General features: G+C 36.3%; 1 protein-coding gene across 1 annotated transcript; it reads left to right on the top strand.

The window, feature by feature from the left end:
• The first annotated feature begins 14787 nt into the window (after nt 1–14787).
• Nucleotides 14788–15633, top strand: LOC108967695. Its single transcript, XM_018931289.1, has 2 exons — nt 14788–15030; nt 15202–15633. The coding sequence occupies exons 1-2, from the start codon at nt 14788–14790 to the stop codon at nt 15631–15633; spliced, it is 675 nt and encodes a 224-aa protein (XP_018786834.1).
• The last annotated feature ends 92 nt before the right edge of the window (nt 15634–15725 follow it).

Raw genomic sequence — 15725 nt, 5'->3', positions numbered from 1 at the left:
CAAAATAAAAAAATATGTAAATGACGGATAATGAAATATCGATTATCACTTTATCATGCGAGTGTATAAAATGTTCGGTGACACCCGAACTTAGCCCTTCCTTACTTGTTTTCATTGATATAAGGACTATCCCGTAAAAAATTGACCCTTTGTTTTACATTAATAACAAGAAAACCAAAGAATTTTTTCAAAGTCTTGTTTCATTTCTTATTAATGAGTACTATAGAGATTACAAATTAAAAATAACATTTAACAAATTTTTATTTTCTGTAAAAATTTCTTACTTCTTTCTTAAGGCCCTTCATTATGTTTTGTACAGTGTTTTCATCGATAGTACCGTACGGTTTTCGCCACTTATTTCTAAAATCTTGTAAGTTTTTTGCAGTACCTTTACTCTTCCGGAGATTCGATTTCATTAGAGCCCAATATCTCTCAATAGGTCGAAGCTCTGGGCAACTAGGTGGATTTTCTTGGAACAATATTTACATTATTGCTTTCATACCACTCCATGGTACCCTCATGTTCGCGAATAAATGGCAAAAGACGTTTTTGAAGGCACTCGCTAATATAAATTTTTGAATTGATTGTGCCCTGTGTTACAAAAAAACTGCTTCTCAAACCGCAAGTATATATCGTTTGCCAAACCATATACTGTTTGGCAAATTTGGTAATTTTCTTTTCCTTAAATTTTCTCTGTACTTGCGCCTTCTTCATACAAGTATAATATTCATGCTGTTTGAAATCTGCCTTAACTTAGGTTTCGTCGTCCATCACGCAACAGTAAAATTTTGTTAGGTATCCTTCATACAAATTTCGAGCGCGTTTTTGAGCAACCAATTGCTTTTCATCATAACGATCTGGCACTCTTTGAATTCTATATGTCTTTAGCTTACTATCACTCTTTATCCTTTGTACAGTACTTTTAGAGGTACCTGCTTTAACAGCAACATCTCGTACTGAAGTGTTGGGATTCTGCTTAAAAACTTCCTTCACTCTTTTTGCCAAATTTCCTTCTGCACCTGCTTTTCTACCTGAACCTTTTTTCGTATAGTAGGTACACCCTTTTTGTAATTCGAAACAACCCTTTTAACAGTACTTTCCGATGCTCCAGTTTTTTTTTAACTTTAACTGAATATTTTAATTCTGGATTTTCCAGGTAAGTGGACAAAACCAATTCGCGCACTTTTTCTTGATTGCACTTTTTCTTGACACCATACATTTTGTTAATCGCCAGATTATAGAGAAAAAACCAAGTCCCCATTGAGACTAATGCCATAAACAGTTACGTCATAATCTTAAGGAATAAAAGGGTCAATTTTTTACGGGACAGTCCATATTATTATTTGGTGGCCCTAGTATATTCAAAATCGATTTATTTCCGAACTTTCAGCATATTCTTTTCGATTTTGGCCTACGGAATTCACTTTCAATTTCACTAATACTGTTTATTGCTAATACCACCACCGACAACTATCGATGCGATATTCCAAGAAGTCATAATGAGAAATTGAAAACAAATTACAGGGATATTCAAGCAGCCGTATATTGTGAAAAGTGCGCAGATATAGGAAGATACATTAGCATACCGAAAGTTGCCTACCGCTCGCCAAATGTCTGGGCACCTATGCGCTACAACACGCTCGTTGATGAACTGACAGTGAGGCCCATTAAAAATGGCATGATGAGCAGGCAAAAAGTCGTAAAATTATTTTATTATCTACATTCGGTGGCGAACAATGGCCAGTCTGAGCCGCTGAATAAACGCACGGTTGGGACAACTTGAGAAGCTTCGACGCGGAAAGCATAAACAGTTTCTTGTGATGCGTCCAGCAAGAAACGTATACACAAATGTCCACGGTAATGCATATGTTCACATCAAATGAATTTGCAGCAAGAATGTTGTCCAACAGTTCCGCGCTTATAAAGATCTGATTATATACATATGTCTTTTCCATATCATAAGACATAATTCGTTCTTCCATTAGCGTGGTACTACAAACTCGTACTCAGTTTTGAGGACCCCCTCATTTTACCTTATGAATTATTTATTCCAGTGAAAAGTTCCAGCGTTAGTGGATTTAATTTGGTGAGCATAAGATGGAACAATAAGCTGTACGAACTTATAACCATCTAATAGTCTATTTAGATGCCAATTCCAGTCCTTCCCCGTAAAATACACAACTGAGATGTAACTGTAAAAGCACCTTAAAGAACTTACATTTACAAAAACTTCTCAATGAAACCTTTTATTGCCATAGACACATTTATGTTCGTTTTCCTACAGGGTGTAGGAATCTTGTTTCACTTTCTAAGGAGCAACTGTGTGGCAGACTACTATGGTGCGAGTAACTTATGACCGTTTCGACATGCAGATTTCATTTTTATTAGTTTTACGGCTCAAGCTCTAAGCCTTGGTGAAATAATGATTTTAAAAAAGTAATATGCAGTTCGCATTTTATTCGCAACAAAGCGTTAAATTGGACAAAAATTTCTATTTGGTATAAAGGAAAGACTAATGCATTTCACGGGCCTTTTTCTATATATTATCTACGTAATTATCAAAACGCGATTTACACTACACTTTAAGAAATCCTTTGCGGCACAGTCTCAGATAATATTCCAAATATTGATATATGCGACAGGAAAAGACAACGCTCACTAAGATCAATACTCCAGGTTTGAAACACTTTTATGCGATACCTGCTACCAACTAGAAATACTCTATCTCTCTATCCCAACTCTTATAGGGGAATGTAAGTTGACTTTTTAATTCAATTTTTATACCCGGAAACACCCAGAAGGAAGCGTCGGAGACCCTATAAAGTATATATATAAATGATCAGTATGTTGAGCTGAGTCGATTTAGCCATGTTCGTCTGTCTGTCTGTCCGTCTGTTCAGACCAGCTCACCATAGCATATAGCTGCAATACAAACCGAACGATCGGAATAAGGGGCTTCTATGGAAAAGTTTCGCATTTGACGTGGTATCTTCACGAAATTTGCTTAAGGCAACAACTTAATCTCCGAAAGAATTGTTCAGATCGGATTACTATAGCATATAGCTTCCATACAAACTGAACACATAGTTACTAAAAGAAATGCATCTGTGAAGGGTATATGAGGTTCGCTGCAGCCGGAGTTAACATTTTTCTTGTTGGCTTTAGTAATACAAATAAACTACGCAACTAACGTGAATTCCCCATAAAATTTTCAGGATATTTAAATAAATAGTTGATAAGATATCGTATTCTAATAATAGTACTAATAATTGAACTTAGTTAATAGGAAATTTAAAAAAGAAAGGATTTTTCGAGAAAAGTAAGTCCCTCAGCTGCTTCAATGCAATCAGAGTCAGTAAAATTAGCGATGATAATATCTCACGCTTCTGGGCGTAAAACACAATTTCCAGGAGCGTTCCAAAGTAAACAGGCAAAAAAAAAAAACATTACAAATGGTTTTTTCGGCAAAAATCAATTTATTTTATTCAAAATAGTCTCCTTCTACTTCTACTTCTTTGCACGGTCCAAAAGCATATCGAACGAGTGTTTTAGCTCGTTGGCCGGTATGGCCGCCAGTATGTCGGTGCAAGCCTTTTGAGTGGCCTCTACGTCTACATAACGTGTTCCTTTCATGGGCAAATGCACGTTGCCACATCAGGTTAATACGGGGAGTGGTTAATGGTTAAAATGTGATTTTTCGTCAAATAATCGGTCACAAGCGTCGATCAATGAGACGACGCATTATCGTGCAACAAATGCCAACTTTCATCTTCGTGATATTCGAGATGCGATAAATCGATGTTTTGGAGACGTTCAATTCCATTTCCATGAATTTTAATGATGATTTCGGCTGATTTTTGATGAATTCACGCACAGTTTCACGACCACTTTGAAAACGTTGAAACCACTCGTGCACTCTGCTACGGGAAAGGCAATCATCGCTATTAACTTGTTTCCTCAATTGAAACGTTTCGGTAAAAGTTTTACCAATTTCTCTCTTTGTTTAAAGCTCATTTTCGCACCGATAACACAAACATACTGACACTTAAAACGCGATAACTTCACTTCCAATAGATGAAATGTCATGAAATTGTCACTAGACAATCGATAAAGATAGCAGACTCTAACGCACCACACGACATACTATATAGATGGCACCACCGAAAGGGCGCTGGATTCCAAAAGTCCTGTTTACTTTGGAACGCACGTAGAAAAATTGAGCAAAAAGCGATGTGTACATAAAAACTCTAACTTTTTTTAAGACTTTTACCGACACAGGAACCAGTACGAATAGAAAATATAAATGATAATTTCATTTAAAAGAACAATTGCGGATATCATTCATATGAGAGGACCAAATATGGGTTATATTACGATACGAAAGAGTCAAGAATCCTCAGAATTGTACGCACATTTAATTTACTTTACGACAGCTATTTTTGTAAACAACTTGGAGGGAAAGTGATCTTGCTTTAAATTTGAAACTACAACAAAAAATTTCATTGAACTTTCTGAGTATTTTTTGATATTCGAATCTTAAATGATTCGTTGAGGATTATGCGTGAACGTAACTTCCTCCCTTGGTTTTACAGAAAAGTGCACCTACTTTTGCTCAGAATTTCCAGAGAAGAATGGATCAGCTTAACTTTTCTTTATTTTGAACGAATTATTTTTATCATTATAAATTCTATATTCAAATTTGCTTAGCCAAATTTATTGGTAGATATATTGTGACGAAAAAGTACCCGAAATTTGTAAATAAAAAGCAAAATATTTAACTATTTATCAATATTCATTGTTTCGCCTTCAAAATAATCCTCACCAGATGTAATACACTTATGCCAACGATTTTTCTGCTGCTCAAAAGCGATGGCAGCTCGTTCAGGGCATTTTGTGGATTAGCGGAACAAAAAAAAAAACAAAAACAAAAAAAAACCACACGGTATCAAATATGATGAATGCGGTGTTTGATCGATGGTATTCATTGCGGTTTTGGCTTTAAATTCCATCACATTCGTGCCTCGATGCGATGGTTCATTATCAAAGTGTGAAATCGATGAATTGTTCTTCTACAATTCCGGCTGTTGTCATCGGTTGCTCTCACGCAAACGCCTCAATACGGTCAAGTAGAACTCCCTATTGATAGTTTGTCCGTTCGGAACCAATTCAAAATGCACTAAGACACGAGTATCGAAAAAACAAAGATACTCACGCTAATTTTTGAGCTCCATTCTGATGATTGTTGACTTGTTTGCATGTCAAACTTATAAACTCATGTCTCATCAGCAGTTATAATGCTCTCCGTGAATATGGGTTCGGAATTCGCACTATCAAGCATGTCCAAAGAGATCTGTTCACGGTAATGTTTTGAAAAAAATTCAGCTTTATTGTTACTAGTCAGCTGAACTGACCACAACGTGGCATGTTTTCATCAAACTCTCAACCGTCTTTGAAGGCTTTGCACCACTTGTAGGCTCATGTTTTTGATAAAACTGAATCGCCGTAAGCCTTTTCCAACATTCGCAACTACTTCACAAACGAAATTTAATTAGAAATGCAAAATTTTAGACAAATTCTTTGTTGATATTTCATCTACTTATAACTTTAGATCACCGTAAATGCGGCGCTCCTGATGTAAGGAAAATGCCTCTTAGCACCATATTTTGGAAACTTAAATAATAAGTTTGCTTCTATCATTGACGTAACCCCGCAGTTTTTTCGGATATTATATTTGTTTGTGTGTGGTAAAAGTTATTTGTTGTGTATTGATAGGTTTGACCATCGTTCGATTAGCCACTCAACTTTTAATAATTTAGGTTAAGCCAAAATATAGTCCAACGGTGTTTAATCGCTGGACCTTGGCCCACGACGTGAGATAATGTGCTTACCAAAGGTTTCCTCCAATTAATTTATTGTGTCTTTGTAGGCTATAATCACTCATTCAACAAAAGATAAGCTCGCGAAACCAAAATTTGAGACAGTTTGTAAAAATAGTCAGCGAAGTTAATAGTTAAATGTCAAGGAACTGACAGAACTAAATTTATTCCCTTAAAGTGGCGAGACTACGCTTATTCATATGTCGGCTGACTCGGTAAAGGCATATAACATTACATTTGACATCAAAAACTTTTATGTATTAAAGATAGAAACATTCAGGAATTCATATCTTTTCGATTATATTTTGTTTAACTTTTAATGTGTGTTTTCATTGTATCAAAGAATACTTGCGAAATATTCGCTTGTCGTCAAAGCAACAAATAATTCACAAAGTTATTATCTTCGCTTCGGTTTTTAATTTTTAATGTAAGGTAATATTCCCGCTTAATATTCAGCTGTTAATATTTAAATGCAGCGCTGCCGCGGCATATTGTTTGGCATAAAAAACGAGGCATTAAGTGCAATCGTAATTCAACTGATGCACTCATTAAATAAAAATCCTGCCGCTAATAAAACGAAACACAGCCGGTGGTCTTTGAAATTTTCGTTTCCAAGAACGGTAGCAGCCGCCAACAAAGTCGGATTAGACGATTAGGCGAGCAAGTAGTCGCCGCCAATTGCGCAAAGCAATAGCGAGAGGATGTGAATTTTTACAGCAAACAATTTTCCGCAGTAAGCAAATATCAAAAGGCCCACAGAAGCTGCCGACGCAATATACGCTTATATAGACATGCAGATAAAGATCGGCGAGAGCGCGGCAAATGGAAATGTATGTATAGAGCGCTGCAAATGTTAGCTGTTGTTGGTGGAAATAGAAATTAGTCGCATGCATTAAGAACAATTAACATTGTAGGCAGAGGCGATTTTGTTGCATTGTTAGGGTCGTAAAGATGGACGACTTGCTCACTCTCGGAACTATCAAAAATGCTTGAGTGTGCACCTATGTTTGTACGGCAAATGTAAACATAAAATGCCCTAAACATTTAACTACCTTCCACTTTCTTTGTTTTCTTCCACATTTGTGTGCGTGTGCGCATGCGTTTGTGCCTAAGTGCACAAATCAACAAGTCGACGGGGATGTAAATATTGAGCTGATGCAGTGCGGACGTAGCAGTTTTATAGTTTGTTTGCAAATGGCCAAGTGTGAAACAATGTTGAAATCCGGTAGCGACGTTGAATTAATTAAATTTCTTACTATTTGATGAGTTTTTAAGGGGGAGGTAAGGTTTGTTTCGTCAAAAAAAGACCTTTTTTCCTGAATTTTTTTTTTTAGAAAAAAGTATTGCTGTAGGTTTGATGTATCGTCGATCTCTGCAGGCACCTCGAAAAGAAGTTTTTTTGCGGTGACCAGCCTACAGCATCACTGGATGATCTGAAACCAAAAAATCAAAATGATTTCTTTAGTTTATTAGTTTATCTTTCAACTGACGTGGAGTTTTTTTTTTTTTTTTAATTTTAAATTTGTCAATTTTTGATACCATTTTCAAGCCAAAATGACGATTTGAGACGAAAATATCGACCTATTTGTTATTTTAAAATTGTTAGTAATTAAAATTTTTGAAAAACTCGACGTCATTCGAGAGCCATAAATATGTAGACTATTTGCACAAATTTTCAAAACGATCTGGAAGGCACGCAAACCCAAGTTAGAGGTGCCGTTATTCAACCTGCTGTAACTTCGTTATTTTTTCTCCGAATGACCTTAAAACTTTAACACAATATTCTTGAGATGTTAGTGGTTCAGAAAAAAAAACAAAAAAAAAATTAAAAAAATGGAAAAAAAAGTTGTCAAACCTTACCGAGAGGACTAAAAGGCACATTGGCTCGACAATTTTAAGATTTTTTAGCAGCAATGTGCAGGAGATTAGTATGAGGGCTGTCAGATTTCATCTAGAGCATAATAACTAAATAAATTAAAATAAAGGAAAACCGAAAATTGCTCAACTGCTTGTAATATGGTTGTGCATAAACATTGAAATATGTATGTATATTAAACAAGAAAAAAACGTTAACTCCGGTAGCTTCTGAAACTAAGTACCCTTCACATATACAGACAAAAGGTTCCTAAGAAAAACTCGATTCCGATCGTTCAGTTTGTTTGGCGGTTATATGCTATAGCGATTCGATCTGAACAATTTCTTCGGATATTATATAACTGCTTCAGGCAACAGCTCCTACCAAATGTTGTGAAGATATGTCGTAAAATTAAGAAGTTTCCCATGCATGTAATTGATTCCGGTCGTTCAGCTTGCATAGCAGCTATTATAGTATATAATGGACTAATATTGGCGACTTATTTATATGTTATATGCACCACATATTTCATAGGGTCTCCAACGCTTTCCGGGCAAATTTAATACACCCTGATCAGGGTATAAAAATATCTATGTACGTTACGATTACGTTGTGTAGAGTCAAAAATCAGAACCTAACTGTAGCAGCAGCGCCGTCGAGAGCGAATGAATACAACCATGAATAGCTCCACGTAAAGGAAAAAAGAAGTCTTCTACAAACAATTTCAAACTTAGCCTAGTACACGATTAACCCACATCTTGGACGCGATCATAAATTATTATGCATCTTAGGCAACACACGAGCAAAAATAACACAACAACAACAATAACATAGATCCAGCAACATGGCTCAGCGAGGTGAACATCGTATGACTTGCATGCATACGAGTACACAGCCAAGCAACATGCACAGTTTTTCGCCAGCTAACAAAAATGCACACCAACAATAACTACGGCGGTATAGGATTGCTCTTACATAATACTATACACTTTTAATACAGTATTGCTAACTAGATATGTACCGTTATGGTGCAGTATTCTGTATATCACGGTATTACTTCTTTCTGGAGAAATACTATTATACGCCTATTAGAATCAAACAAACTTACTGCTCAACTTCTTCTATGAATATGATTTTAGGAATTCAGTCGTCTCATGGTCCATAACGAGTATTAAATTTGAAAAATTAATGTCCTCTTTTTCATCCTTTTATGATATACATTTTCCGTTATTTTTGCAAAAATTTAAATTAACATTAACCAAAAAATATTTAGTCCATCACTGAAAGCTGCTGAGGGCCTCAACCCACTCAAATACCAAACCAGCGATTTAAAATTAATTTGGTTTCACAGTAAAGTTTGGGCGAATGTCAAGAATTACTGAACTAAATTAACAATTAGTGCCAACGTTTTTTCAGATAACAAGCTTGAAAATTAAATTATATATTTACCTCAACAGTGTCAAAACATCTTAAGTATCGAAATCACCATTTGGAAGAGCTATATATTCCCTAAAGTGAAAGTATAGTGAGTGAAATAACTGTTAAATATCGAAGCGATCAGTTCATGAGTTTGTTCACAATTTTACTGCTGGGTGAATTATAAAAATATATGTATATACATACTGAACAAGTGTGGGATGAGGTCGGAGCAAAATATGTTTTTTTTTTTTTACATTTATTATTTTTGATCCTAGCAGCACAAACATAAAATATGCCATTTCGGCATCCCGCACTCTGAAGCTACATTACTGCTAGTATAGCCGAATTGTTTACATACATACATATAAAGGCAATTTTTCAGAAACGCTAGAATCGAACTCCCAAGAAACCAAAAGCTTGAAACTTTGTAAATTATATAATATATAAAAGACGCTTCACTTTTCCTCCTCTATTCGCAACCAAAGAATAGAAATACTTCCTTTTCTCAAATTTTCTTACTTTTACGACCACCTTCTCACCCTGTTGTTAAATTTTCTACTCGAAAGTTCTTTGGTCAATGAAAAGGCTGAGAGTTCTTTCTTGTTAAATTATTTGATTTATGTGTTTTTGTGGATATGATATACTTTTAAACAGAAGCTGTCAAACATTGTAAGATCCTTATGGTGAAACCAAGTTTCCGCCTATCTAATACAATATAAAGCATGACTTTGAAGTACCTCAATTGCATTTTTTTCAGAATGTAAATATGTAAATTGAAATATATGACTTTGTGCATTGCTCTCTTGCCATGAAATTAAAGAATTCGATATGAGGGAGTATGTGGATATTCCACTAGAAGTCAGGTAAAACTTTACTGTTGTTAAAATCTTGTAAATGGTTTTAGTTTGTTCGATCCGCTGCTCTGTCTTATTATGTAATTAATATTATTATAATTATAAAAGAAAATTATAAAATTTGGCTTATGGGTCTTCCGACAACGATGTATACACGTACATAAGTGTGCTCAACAACCACATGCCTGAAATTGTTAAATACTCGAGTAGGCCAAGCAGCGCTTAAACAACTCCGAGTGTCAGCTGCAAGACTTTCTTGCAGATTTTTGAGATTCTACTCACAGAATGTGCTGTCACAACCCCAACATTGCAGTGTCTATGTCGAGGAAGAGTTTGTACAGCATGAGCTACGTTGAAAATAAAGCAGATATTTTCTTCCACCATATTTTCAGTGACTTATATCATACTTTTTACTTTTAATTGTTTCACTGTTAAGAGGAGTATAACTTTTTCTGGCATGTGACATACTTACACGAAAACTCATTGCGCTTTGAATTATACGTATTTATTATATACGATTTTTTACTTGAGCGTCTAACAGTCCATGTAAATTTATTCGTTGCACCAGCAATTAGAAGACAGCGACTCGGAAAGCAGCCTCAGAGCTCGTAGAAGTGATTTTAAGCTTACACATCGGCCAAAAAAAGAGCAGTTAGGCGTCGGGCATGATTACTTTATGACAAGCCGAAATAAAACATATTTATAATGAACACACACATACTCATACTGAGTTAAAACGCACAGCGTCGTTATTTTTGTGGGTAATATGTCGATGAGTCCCAGCTATTGCAGCAATTCGAGGTCCAACCGACTTTAGTCTCAAAGGCGAGGCAAAGGAAGGTAGTGTACGACAGTCGGCAGTGTATTTGTGTGCAGACGAATGTACGTGTCGGCTAAGTGTGCCGCCACCTTATTTCAGCTTCGCTTACAGCTCCGCCGACACAACAAGTTGACGAACTTTTTTCGATTTATTTTTTATTTCGCCTCACATTTTGAGCACTCAATGTTTTCTCTTTCCTAACGGCGGCGATTGTGTGTTAGCTGCCAGCAGTCAAAGTGTATCGAGATTAAGTTAGCATTTTAACAAGACAACAGCAATAACAACAACAACAACGATGACGGCGATCGTGTGATGACGACAGCGGATGTGCACCGTTGTCAAAATAATACAACAAATACGCCTGCAAATACGAGTAGTGCAACGACTCCCCTTTCATTGTACAGTAAAATACGATTCGTAGCACCTCGAGCTTTCACTAATTGAAAAATAACAAAGAAAATATGCACAGATGTCGGAAAGAAATACGATATCATTCAGAAACTTACGAGTGTGTTGTACAATAGATGCCGAACAAGTCTGAACTAACGGTCTATTGTATGATAAATTATTAGAATGTAAGCCTAGTATTGTTATAAAAACGCTTAACTTGTTTCTTATAAATATAAAAAATTGGGAGGATGACCTAACGCGTTTTACTCTAATTTACCTACATCAACAACACAACGAACTGGAATCATATAGCATTGACAAACGGCAGATTAATGTAGTTAATCCGGATTAACGCAGGACTTAGTGACAATAACTCCGTTACTAACACCCATTTAATCCTCAAAATTGTAGAGAGTTAGCTGCATTTTCGTTGGCAATTTTAAGGTACTGTTAAGGGAAAAAAGAGTCAGTGACAGCTGTTTTTCAAATTTTCAATAATAAAATGAGATATGTTGCAATTTTAATAATAATGATATGTTTTTATAATAAAATATGGTTTTGTAAAAATTGGTCGGTTAACAACCGAAATGTTTATCTTCTAGTCATTTTTATTGCAAATATTATAAAAATTGCAACCAGCTGTTTAAGAGAGTTTCAAACTCACATAGCTGCCGTCTATCACTTACAAATTTGGATCTGATTAAGTGCGTAGTTAATCCACGTTAACGCTGTCATCTGTCAAGGCTAATACTCTTCTATGGTAAAGGGGTCAGTAAATCGGATAGACTATAAAATGAAATCAAGTAAGAAAAAATTAAATTCGCAACATACACAGATCAAAGCCGAGAAAACTTCTTTTCGAATTTCAATATTATATCTGACAGGATGACCAATATTTTCGGTAAAAAGTGTGCAATTATAACTGACATTCATATATTCAATATCTGAAGTGGGTGTTCGCACTGTAATGGGGGACGTTGTGCGCTCAGTTTGGAACACTCGCGTAGAAACCACTCCCAATGAAAAAGAAACAATAACCTCTTATGAGAGACTCCTCTTTTGATGAAGACGATAACAAATGTAATAAGTATGTGATTTAAGGACATGCACCTGGAATGTCCGGGCCCTGAATTGGCAAGGTGCCGCTGCCTAGCTATTTGATGTCCTGTTAAAAATAAAGGCGACATCACAAGACGGAAATAAGTAGTTGATTGTGACATTTACTACAACCAACTAAAGAAGCGCAAGTTCGGTGTGTGATTTGTGGTGGGAGAAACACTCAGTCGTTGAGTCCTGTCTTTCACTTCAGTGAATCTAGCCACAGCCTGCATCAGAGCAACATTTTTCAATATAACACTGATTTCCGTCCACGCCCCGACAAAAGAGAAGAACGATACTACCAGATGCCACTTATGAACGGTTGCCCCTTCCACGGACACAACGTTAGGTCAATTCAACCTCCATGATGAAACTTCTCCTAATGGATGGAAGCTGATCGGCTTTGTAAGGGCTCTAAATACACTCGACTTGAGCTCCTCTCATCAGCAGCTCGGTATGTAGAACTATCTGACGACATGTCAAGCAAATCGGAGAACATCATAATTAATATAACGGGATAAAACTTTGCATGAAAACTGTCCTTAGTGTATGCCACCTTATAACATACACATATATATATGTATGTAAATATATATTTATTTATATATATATGTATATATATCTAGGTATCATATATAGTTTAGRCATGTTTCATTTGTATCTGATAAATACTTGAACACAGACCATGTTCACACCAAAAAGGCGAATGAAATAGATAATTAAACAGTAATTCGATCAACACACAAATATATTTGGCAACTTAATGCTCTTTAAGTCAATAAACTGAGGATACTGAATGTACAACGGGTTTTCTTAAATGAAAACGCGTCTGTTTAAGACCACTCTTTGTGTAAACAAAATGTACTTGTAGTGCGTGTAACTTGTTAGCTTAAGAGATATGAGGCTAACAAGCAGTTCCTTCGGATTTCATTAAAATACAACATTTGTGCATGACCAAAAGCGTTTTACGCACAAAGCTGCTGAGAGCATAATAAAGTACATGCATACCTACATACATATACTAAAACATATAATTGAAGCATTTATCTACTAGTATGTGCAAATAAATGTGTTTACAATATTTTGGAATGCGCTTTTTTGGACTTGTATATTGCATTTCATAGTAATTGGAGTAATACTTGTGCGCATGCGCAACTTTCAATTTCATTCACTATCAAAACCATATACTTATTTGGCCAATTCTGACTGCGAACAATACAAGAGGTTGTTGTGAATATGTATTATTAAAATAATACATACATTCACACGTAACCATAGATGTGATATTGATTATCAGTATTTGAGCAACATTGAACAACTCACAAGTGTTCATAGGCATATATGTATGTACAGGTGTAGACAATCTAGGTATAATTCATGTATTTCTATATACACAAATATAAATTGAACTAGGAATGAACTGTAGGAGACCCTAACTAACTCATGGATTTAAGCGCTCTGTTCGCCAAAATGTCAAATCAGTATCCATAAATGAATATGTGGGTTTCTATGCGCATGTGCGCAAGTTCATTTAGATGAGTTATTGATTTCGTGTGAAATTTATGTTCAGTTGCGACAGAGCATGAGTTTTTGATACAATGACTCTGTCACTGCGTTGCACAAAGTTCAGTCATGAATTAGTGCTCACTTTTTGGAATAATTTAAAGTTTATGTTTGATAACCTGTCTTGAGATTCCAATTTGGCGTAAGAAATTTACAATTTTTTGGTAAGTACAAATAGTAGACCTACACATAGAGTATTTGAAAAATTTAATCAACGCGGAACCGACAATTTTTAAATAGTACAAACAACTTTACCGATTTTAACCAACTTTGACTTCATAACGACAAATTACGAAAGTTGAACAAAGTTTCACAAACCTTCCATATAACCCATAATAATAGAATTCCACATACTCAATCGGCTTATATAATAGGGGAAGGTGGGGAATGTTGGGCACATTGGGAATCCCGGGCCAGCGCGATATTTTTTTCCCTAGTATAGGTTGACAGCTGCAACCAACTGTCTCGTTTCATACTAAGCTCAGTTTCTATATAGCGCTCGAGCTGTGAACACGTGTTATAACCTCTCTGCGACAACAAAAAGAAATTCGACACTCCGAAAGTTTTTTTTCAACTCTGTGTACAGTTCATTTTTTTTACATTTTCCAATAAATTCATCCAGGTAAATATTTTTATAATATTAGTTGAGCCTTTAGCCTTCGACAMACAAAAGAAATTTTGCACGAATATACATTGTGTTCATTATCCACCGCCATTTTGCAAATATGAGCGTTTGGGGAATCTCGGGGCACTTATTACGGGGAATGTCGGGCCACATAGTTTTTTACATTTGACATGCTAAYTTCATATATTTGACGTGTATAAGTGATTTTTCGTGCAGAATTTCAACAACACAACAGTTTTTCAACATTTCCTGATAGTTTCGTGCTCCGAAAAATTTTTTTAGTCATTATGCCGCGGTACTATCCCARACWARAGAAAATTGTTGATTTCGACAACATTTTGGAGGCGATCAAGTCGGTGAAAATACATCACAACAGCGTTCGAAAATCTGCGACGGCACACAAAATTCCGAGGACCAACTTGATGCGTTATATTGCAGCATTTGATGGTGCGAGCATCGACGTTACTACTGCCAATGCCGATGTAATGAAGAATTTGCTGGCTGAAAGCACGACGATGGGCACAGAAACAGTGAGTTCTGCTGGTTTCTTTCTTTTTCTTTCATCGAATAATAAATAATTTTTTTTTTTTATCAACTACATCAACTATGGAATTAGTTTGATGGAGCTTCGTAAGCTCGCGTATGAATTTGCTCGGAAAGTTGGCGCGTCGTATCCGGATCCATGGAACGACAATGAACAGGCGAGTAAGGATTGGCAGTTGGCGTTCATGAAACGCCACAAAAATTTGTCACTGCGAACACCAGAGCAAGTAAGCCAGAGCCGTGCGAAGCGATTCAACAAAGAGAATGTCGATGCATTCTTTGCCAACCTTTCATCCATTCTCGGTAAGACGCCGTTTGAACCTCACCGAATATGGAACATGGATGAAACCGGGTGCCCGACCGTGCCAACCAGACCTATCAAAACCATCGCGCGCAAAGGACAAAAGCAGGTCGGCTCATCAACATCTGCCGAAAAAGGCACCAATGTGTCTTTGGCTTTGGCCGTCAGCGCTAGTGGCCAGTCTATACCGCCATTCTTCCTCTTTCCCCGAGTCAACATGAAAGAGATTTTTATGACTCATGCGAGTCATGGCGCTGTTGCGGTGTTGCGAACGGTTCTGGTTACATGAACTCTGACGTATTCCCTCAATTCATGCCTAATTTCATCAAGCACACCGGTGCTAATGCCGATTCGCCAACCATGTTTCTGCTGGACAACCAC

Source organism: Bactrocera latifrons, unplaced genomic scaffold (genome assembly GCF_001853355.1).
Source record: "Bactrocera latifrons isolate USDA-ARS-PBARC rearing strain unplaced genomic scaffold, ASM185335v1 scaffold_101, whole genome shotgun sequence".
NCBI classification, from domain to species: domain Eukaryota; kingdom Metazoa; phylum Arthropoda; class Insecta; order Diptera; family Tephritidae; genus Bactrocera; species Bactrocera latifrons.
This window is presented reverse-complemented; position numbering and strand designations above follow the sequence as displayed.